This window comes from Phocoena phocoena, chromosome 20 (genome assembly GCF_963924675.1).
Source record: "Phocoena phocoena chromosome 20, mPhoPho1.1, whole genome shotgun sequence".
Classification (NCBI taxonomy): domain Eukaryota; kingdom Metazoa; phylum Chordata; class Mammalia; order Artiodactyla; family Phocoenidae; genus Phocoena; species Phocoena phocoena.
Window position 1 is genome coordinate 13,152,605 of NC_089238.1, and position 9,039 is coordinate 13,161,643.

The 9,039-nt window shown below is 48.8% G+C and overlaps 1 protein-coding gene across 1 annotated transcript; it reads right to left on the reverse strand.

The window, feature by feature from the left end:
* Positions 1 to 353: 353 nt before the first annotated feature.
* On the reverse strand, positions 354 to 8,797 carry NFKBIB (NFKB inhibitor beta). The gene is made up of 6 exons (XM_065898953.1): positions 8,545 to 8,797; positions 2,940 to 3,045; positions 2,525 to 2,858; positions 1,630 to 1,718; positions 1,282 to 1,539; positions 354 to 500 (listed from the first exon to the last, which is right to left on the reverse strand). Exons 1-6 carry the CDS (start codon positions 8,721 to 8,723, stop codon positions 405 to 407), a joined length of 1,062 nt encoding a protein of 353 aa, XP_065755025.1. The 5' UTR covers positions 8,724 to 8,797; the 3' UTR covers positions 354 to 404.
* Between the last annotated feature and the right edge of the window lie 242 nt (positions 8,798 to 9,039).

Sequence of the window (9,039 nt, forward strand, 5' to 3'; positions counted from 1 at the left end):
GGAGCTCAGGAGGGCGGGCTGACCCCTGACCTCGTGTCCTCCTTCCTCACACACCCTACGGCTTAGGACTGTTGACCCTCAAACCCTTCCAGTCTGTCACCCCACTCTGCTCCCCAACCTGCAGGAGTGGAGAGAAGGGTGCACCTTGAAACCAGGCCTGAGGGGCCAAGTCTGAGCTGGGTAGAGGGGCTGGGCTCAGACTGACTCAGGAAACAGCCCTGACACCCGTCTAACGCAGTCCAACCCTCCCGAGTGAATAAAGCACAAAGAAAACCACCAAGGCTTAACGTGTAGCACTTGATTTTAGAGGGACAGGAGCTGAGGAGTGGGCGGGAGGCCTGGGAAGGCGACTGTTGTCAGAACTGGGATTTTTTATTAAATTGGAAACTCTATTCACAATTAAGTCAGATGGGGTCATCAGGGAGCGGTTTCGAGGCTGGGGTGGGAGGTAGCTGGTTTGGGCTCCGGCCACTGTGGACCACGATGTCGTCATATTCATCCTGGGGGCAGAGGGGGCCAGGCAGAGGGGCTCAGGCGGCTGCCACCTTGCCCGCTGCCCAAGTTCTCCCACCCACCCTGAGAACCGGGTGCTGCCTTGAAGCCCAAGTTCCCCGCTCCCAGTTCAACTTCCCTGCTTCTAGTTCTCTAAGCACCACTTTCCAGGTCACCTGTGTTCTCCCAGCGCTACTGCGTGGGCTCCAGCCCTGCTGCCTCTCCAGCCCTTCAGCCGCCGCAGCCTGAGGTCTCCCCCTCCGCCCCTTCCCTCTGCCTCTACCCAAATTCCTCAACCCCCACCGTTCAACGACAACCCCTGCCCCCAGCAGTGTCTCTGCTGCCTGGGTTCTCCAATGAAGCCTCCTCACCGCTGGCTTAGGTCTTTCCCCACCGCTGCCAGTGTTTGAATCACGCTGCCCAAGGTCATCTTCCCACAGCCTAAATTCTCCAGCTCTTGCTCCCACAAAACAACTCCCCACGCTGCCACCCTCTGCTGTCGATGTTTACCAACCACTAGGACCAAGGTCTTTTCTCTCCCTCTGCCTGAGTTCTACCTCTGCCACTGCCTTAACTTCTCAACTGCCACTGCCTGAGTTCTCCCCGCCACCCCTGTCCAGGTCTCCCCTGATCGCTGTCTCATATCACTTTCACTGCTGCCTGAGTTCTCTAATCACAGCAGCCCAACGTCAGTCTCAACGTGCTGCCTCATTTCTCTTCTCCCCCTTCCACCTGCCCGTTTACTCTGACCCCCAAAGCTGGGCCACCCAGTCTTTCCTCCTGACTCACGCCCTCGTCCCCGCTGTCGCTGTCGCTACTGCTGCTGCAGGGGCCGGGCTTGTCCTCGTCCTCGGGCTCAGGGGCTCCGTGTGCACGGAGGAGGCGGGCGAGGATGGGGTTGGGCCGGAGCATGGCGCTGCCGAGTGGGGTGCGGCCACCGTACATGCGGGTGGCAGGGTTGGCACCGGCCTTCAGGAGAAGTTCCAGCACGTCGGCTGCCTGGGCCTCCACTGCCAAGTGCAAGGGGCTCCGGCCACACGTGGGCTCCTGTGGGGTGTAGCAGAGAGGTTAGAGGAGACCCTGCCCCGCTCGGGGATGATCCCCACCCTGCCACGCCTTCTCCCTAGGGCAGCTCACCGGTTTGTTGAGGTCAGCTCCGGCCTCCCAGAGCAGTCGGACCATCTCCGCGTCTTTGTGGATGACAGCCACATGGAGTGGAGTGTGGCCTAGGGACAGAGTGACCTATGTCAGATGATGGGGGGGTGGGCCTGGGCCCCCAATGCCATGATCCTAGGGGAGGGTTTTGTGGCCTGAGGGTGATGGAGTTTGGGGTCTGGCTCCTGCATGCCTGGGTATATCAAAGAGGCTCCTGCATCCCAAATGCCTAAGTCTCAGGGGGTCTGGAACTTGCTGGCAGTGCCAATGCCTGGGTTGTGGGATGTCTGGGGCCCATGCGTGAAGAGCCCAGGGGCTTTGGACAGGAGGCCTGGATCTTGGGGCTAGGAGATCTGAGTCTCTGGTCTTACTTCACAAAGAACCAGGACCCCAAATTCCTGGGTCCTGAGTAGTTGAAGGGCCTATGATGACCTTGGGGGGTGGGGTGGGCCCTGAACACTGGGTCTCGCCCTTCCACCTGTGGAGGGGCCTGGTCCCAAGTAGTTGGGTGGGCTTAGAGACGGGGGAGCTGAGACTCAGATGCTAGGGCCCTGGGTAGACAAGGTCTATTTTCCCATGAGGCCTCGCTGAGGAGGGCTGTCCCTGAACTCCAATGTCAACCTCTGGGAACCTGGGCTGCCAGAGTTTCCCAGAGGGCTTGGCGCTTGAGTTCCCTTGTCCTGGGTGGCCTGGGGCTTGTGGTTCTCAATAAGCTGGGACCTGAGCAGGAGTCCTTGGGCCTGATGCCTGGGTTCGCTAAAGCCTCGGTATTATTTCCCAAGGGGCCAGGCTTTGAGTCAGGAGAGCCGAGCCCAGAGCCAGGCACCCTTACCCTGCCTGGGAGCCCGGGCCCTTCCCAGTGACAGAGGACACTCACCCTCATAGTTTTCAGCCTCCAGCTGCAGCTTCCAGTCCTCTTCACTCTCATCCTCTTCCTTCTCCAGGTCAGGTTCAGGGTACAAGGCAACAGAGGTGTGGTTGGTGTCAGGGGTGTGGTCAGAGCCCTGAGTGAGGTAGGTGTTGGGGACTCCCCTGGGGCACTGGGGGCGGGGCTGGAGCAGCACACGAGCGCAGGCGTGTGCCCCGACGCGGCAGGCCAAGTGCAGCGCCGTGTGGCCCCCACGCTCCGCCACCAGCAAGCTGGCACCCGCCGCATACAGCTTCTCCACCGTGGATGCCTCTTCCAGGATGGCTGCCAGATGCAGGGCTGTCTGTAGGAGCAGAAGGCAGGGGTTAGGGGTCACACAGAGAAGCCTGGCCCCCAAGCCCTATAGTGTCTACGGGTGGCTCACCTGGCCCAGGTCATTCTGCAGGTACAGGTACTCAGTACCAGCGGCGAATCCCAGGAGGAAATCCAGGAAGGGCTCGTGCCGATGAATCACGGCCAAGTGCAGTGCCCTGAGGACAAGGACGGGGTCAGAAGGCAGAGGTCTAGCACTCTCTTTTTAGTTTGCTTGGGTGTTCGTTTTTTTTTTTTTTGGTTTGTTTGTTTTACTTCTTATGAGGTCAAGTACTCTACCATGCGTTCATTCAACAAACATGGAGCACCTACTGGGTGCTAGGCATTATGACCACAGTTCTGGAACCAGCTGTCAGGAACCTGGGAGGGTCAGGTCAGAGTTAATTCAGCAAATTTGTTTAATCAATGTTTTCGTTTGGTTTGGTTTGGGGTTTTTTTGGCTACACCGCACGGTATGGGGGATCTTAGCTCCCTGACCAGGGATAGAACCCGAGCCCCCTGCAGTGGAAGCGTGGAGTCTTAATCACTGGACCAGCAGGGAAGTCTCCAGTGTTTATTAAGTTGGACTTCTACTCCCTCCCAAGATGAAGTAACATGGACCAGATTTCACTCCCATCTCCAACCAACCAAAAAAAACCAGACATAATACAGTATATGAAACAACAGTTCCCAAGATACTGGACATCATGCAATGAATGACAGCAATTCTAGGGAAACAGGCAGCACACTCGATAAGCCCTTCAGTTGACTGCCACAGCTTTCTGTCTTGAGAGTTTCCAAGCCATGATGCAGAGAGGGGGACGCAGGCAGATTTGCCTGAGGTGAGGAGACAGAGCTGAGTCTCAGGAGCAAGACAGCTGGAGTCACAGGACAGGGAACCAGAGAGGAGACAGCTGCCCAGGGATCGCAGAGGGGCCTCTTGAATATTTAGAAGAATACTGGTCAGTGCAAGGGTGTAAGGAAACTACCCCAGGCTGGGAGAAAACCAACCAAAAGGATTAGAGAGATACGCCTGGTGCTCACACAGGGCCGGGACTAGGACAAACCCACAATTCACAGGATATTGGGTAGAATACTCCGGAAGGTCTTACTTCATCAGTAATGAGGAATAATGAGCCCCAGATTAGGTGGGTGCTCAGGACCCACCTAACAAATCATAAAAGCAAAACCCCAAAGGATCAAACTACTTACAAGTAATTTAACCGCATCCCAGAACAATATGTAAGAGTATTTATAGGAATACAAAGCTAGCTAGCCTGACAAGGTAAAAATTACAATGTCTGGCATCTAATCAAAGATTATCAAGCATACAAAGAAGCAGGAAAGCATGATCCATAGTGAGAATAATCAATCAATGGACACTGACCCAGAAATGACTCAGACGGCAGAATTAGCAAACGAGAACATTCAAACTGTGTCTTATACATTCAACAAGTTAAGTAGAGACATGGATAAAAAAAAAGACTCAAACTGAACTCCTAGAGATAAAAACTACAGCACCTGAAATGAAAAAGACACTGGATGGAATTAACAACAGATTACACACTACCAAAAAAAAAAGATTAGCAAACCTGAGGACTTCACAATAGCAACTCTCCAGAATGAAACACAGAGATCACTTAGGAACGGGAAGAACATCAGTGAGCCCTGGGCCAACTTCATGAGGCCCAGTCTATCCGTAACAAGTTCCTAAAGGAGCAGGGGGTAGAAAAAACGTTTGAAGAAATAATGTCTAGAAAGTTTTCCGAATCTGATGGAAACTATAAACCCACGGCTCCAAGAAGCTCTATGACTCCCGAGCACAAGAAATATGAAGAAAAGTATACCGAGGCCCCACATGAAAAACCTGTTCAAAATCAACAATTAAGATAAATATCTTCGGAGCAGCCAGAGGAAAAGATACCTTAAGTATAAAGGAATAAAAATAAGCACGACAGCAGGTTTCACAAAGGAAATAATACAGGAGAACACGATGGGGCCACATCTTTAAAGTACTCAAAGACGGACTGTCGACCTAGAATTCTTTAACCCAGCAAAAATATCTCTCAAAAATGGAGACAAAATACAGTTGCTTTCAACTATACAAAAGGAACTCATCACCAGCAGACCCACATCACAAGAAATGTTCAAGGAAACCTGTAAGCAAAAGGAAAATGACATCAAACGAAAATATGGATCTATACAACAGAATAAAGAACACTGAAAACAGTAACTATATGGGTAAGTACATAAGATTTTCTTTCTTAATATGTAAATTTCTTTAGAAGATAATTTTTTAAAAAGAATTGACTGTTTAAGCAAAAATTATAACAGTGTCTGGTGGAGTTTATAACACATGTATAAGTGAAATGTACGACAGCAATACAACAAAGGCCAGGAAGAGACAAATGGAAATATACTATTCTAAGGTTCTTTTATGCTATGAGAAGCGGCATCGTATCACTTGAAGGCAGACCATAATAAGTTAAAGTGGCACACTATAAGCCCTAAAGCAGGAATCAGCAAATTTTTCTGTAAAGGGACAGATAAATAATTCAAGCTTAGTGGACGACATGGTCTCTCTTTCACCTACTCAGCTCTCTTGTCAGGATGCAAAAGCAGCCATTGGCGATATGTAAATGAATGGGCATGGCTGGATTCCAACAGAACTTACTTTATGGAGTCTGCAATTTGGATTTCATATAATTTTCACTTGCAATGAAATGTTTTTCTTCTTTTGATTTTCTTCCAACCTTTTAAAAATGTAAAAACCATTCTTAGCTCACAGCCATACAAAAGCAGGTAGCTGGCTGGATTTTGCCTGTCTTTGTTGGCAAAGACCATAGTTTGCCAACCTGTCTTTCAGAGCAACCACTAAAATAAAAAACAAAGAGTTAAAGGTAATAAGCCAACAAAAGAAATACAATGGGGCTTCCCTGGTGGCGCAGTGGTTGAGAGTCTTCCTGCCGATGCAGGGGACACGGGTTCGTGCACCGGTCCGGGAAGATCCCACATGCCGCAGAGCGGCTGGGCCCGTGAGCCAGGGCCACTGAGCCTGTGCGTCTGGAGCCTGTGCTCCGCAACGGGAGAGGCCACAACAGTGAGAGGCCCGCATACTGCAAAAAAAAAAAAAAAAAAGAAAGAAAAGGAAAAGAAATACAACGGAACAAAATTTGCTTGTTCCAAAAGACAGAAAAAGAGGAAAAGGTAAACAAAGAAAAGATAAGTAGAAAACTAATAACGAGATGATAGACATAACTATATCAATAATTAAATTAAATGTAAATGGTCTAAAAGCTCCAATTAAAAGGTAGAAACTGTCAGATTGAATAAAAAAGCAAAACCCAACTATATGCTACCTACAAGTAACACCCTTTAAAATAAATTTTAAAATAGGTTAAAAATAAAAGAATAGAAAAAGATATACCATGCTAACACCAGTCAGTCAAAAGAAAGCAAGAGTGAAGGACTTCCCTGGTGGCACAGTGGTTAAGAATCCGCCTGCCAATGCAGGGGACATGGGTTCAATCCCTGGTCCGGGAAGATCCCACATGCCACGGATCAACTAAGCCCGTGTGCCACAACTACTGAGCCCGCGCTCTAGAGACCGTGAGCCACAACTACTGAACCCATGCGCTGCAACTACTGAAGCCCGTGCGCCTAGAGCCCATGCTCCACAACAAGAAGCCACCTCAATGAGAAGCCCATGCACCACAACGAAGAGTAGCCCCCACTCGCCGCAAATAGAGAAAGGCCGCCCGCAGCAATGAAGACCCAACGCAGCCAAAAAATAAATAAATAAATAAATAAGACAGCATACAGAAAAGCCTCTAACGTTGGCTAGCATAAAAAACAGATACTCAATGAAAAACAAGTTTAAAAAAAAAAAGAAAGGAGTATTTTAATATCAGAGTAGATTTCAGAGCAAGGAATATTACCACGGATAGAGAAGATTATTTCCTAATGATAAAGAGGTCGATTAAGGAAGAAGACATAATAATCCTAAACATTTGTGCCCCTAATAACAGAGCGTCAAATTACACGAAGGAAAACCTGATAGAACAACAAGGAAATCCACAAATCCACAATTATTGTTGAAGATTTCAATACCCCTCTCTCAATAACTGATAGAACAAGTAGACAGAAATCATCAGCAAGGATACAGTAGACCTGAACAACAGAAGAACCAAAGAAACCAATACAACCTCTAACTGACACTTAGAGAACACTACACCAACAGCAGCAGAATACACATTCTTTTCAAGTGCACACACAATGGAATTAAACTAAAAACCAATAAAAGGAAGATATTTGGACTATCTGGAAACTAAATAACATACTTCTAAATAATCCACCAGCCAAAGGAGAAATTAGAAAGTGTACTGAATTAAGTGAAAATAAAAACACAGCACACCAGAATTTGTGAGATACTGCTAAAGCACTACTCTGGGAAATTTACACGAAACACCTATACTAGAAAAAAAGAAAGGTCTCAAATCAATGACCTCAGCTTCCACCTTAAGAAACTAGAAAAAGAAGAACAAATTAAACCTAAAGTAAGCAGAAGAAAGTAAATAATGAAAGTCAGAACAGAGATCAACAAAATAGAAAGCAAAAAAAAAAAACCTATAGAGAAAATAAATGAAACCACAGCTGGTTCTTTGAGAAGATCGGTGTTTCTTGAGTGCCTCCTATGGGCCAGGCACTGTTCCGTCACTGGGGATACAACTGTAAACACAACACACAAAAACCCCAGGGACATTCCCTCAGTTGGGCCTTTACGACATTGTTCCTTCTACCTGGAATGCTCTCCCCAGATTATCTACTTGTCTCACTTTCCTACTTTATTTTTCTCCAAAGAACTTACTATCTTCTGACATACCATTTTTCTTATTTTTTTTTCATTTTTCCATCTTTGTTTCTTCCTATCTTTCTTCTCTTCTCTCTCTCTTTCTTACTTTGTGTCTTTCTGTTTCTTTCTTTCCTTCTCTCTACCTTTCTTTCTTTTTTGTTCCTCCCACCTTTCCTCCCTTCCTTTCTGTAAGTCTGTCTGCCCTGCCATCTATATACCCCCACTAGAATGTAGGCTCCACAAGTCATAAGTTTTTGTGCTTTCTTCACTGCCTTATCACCAGCACCTAAAACAGGGCCTGAAACGTTGTCGGTGTTGGATAAATATTTGTTTAACAGATGAATCCCTGCTGTCATGGAGTTTACATTTTCTGTTTGAATGTAAGGTTTGAAGATTAGTGCTCAGAAGGTGGGATCTTAGAGTCAAAAGCCAAGTATTAATTTCAGAAATCAAAATCTAATGCGTCTAAGTTAGGAGCTAAGGATCAAAGATCACATTTAGAGGTCAGATGTCAGGAAGAGCCTGCCTGAACTTCAGTTCTAACATAGGTCTCAGGACCGCAGTCAGGAAGGTCAAATCGAGCCTTGGATGTGGAATCAATCAATGGGTGTGGAGCTCTGAGAACCAGAGTTCCAGAAAGGAAGGGGTTAAGATCAAAATTAGATTGGAAATTGATTTATCAAAGGTTAGACTTGGGGGTTAGAGGTCAGGGCAAGTATTAGAAGACAGATTTAGGATTGAGAGGTTGGGGAGTCAGGATCAGAGACTAATAGGGAGTCAGATGTGGGATTTTAGGGCCCGGTGTGGCAGCCTAAGGTTCACTCACGTGTCGCCATCCTCAGTGACGTAGCCAAAGACGAGGGGCGCCCACGACAGCCCCGGGCCCAGCTCCGCGCCTAGCCCCGGTCCTCCGGGGGCCGCCGCGTCCGGACCCAGAGAGCCCAGGCCGCTGTCGCACCATTCGTCGGCATCCGCAGCTTTCCCCAAGCACGCGACCCCGGCCATGGCCCCCAAAGCCTCAGGGGACCCCAGCGGCCGCCCGCCAGTCGCTGGGCTCTGCCTGGAATTCTAGCGCTTCCGCCCTGGGGGGAATTCCCCAACACGCCCCCCTGACTCAGCCAATCAGACTGGGTTAAATAGTAAACGCCCCGCCCCCATACCACACCGTGACCAATCAGAGTATTCAGATGGACTGCGACTCTCTACCCTTTCCCACTCTTTCCGCGCGCCCTTTACCAACATGGTTGCGGGAGCGGGGCACTCTGGGATTCGTAGTCCAGCCCTCTCGTGTCTTCCTCACCGCAGAGGGGCTAGCTCCGGG

Coding starts and splice junctions, on each gene's coding strand:
- NFKBIB (XM_065898953.1), bottom strand. CDS start 8,723: ATGGCCGGGGTCGCGTGCTTGGGGAAAGCTGCGGATGCCGACGAATGG. Junction 1,719..2,524: donor GGAGGCTGAAAACTATGAGG/GTGAGTGTCCTC, acceptor CTCTGTCCCTAG/GCCACACTCCACTCCATGTG. Junction 501..1,281: donor GCGACAGCGGGGACGAGGGC/GTGAGTCAGGAG, acceptor CTCTGCCCCCAG/GATGAATATGACGACATCGT.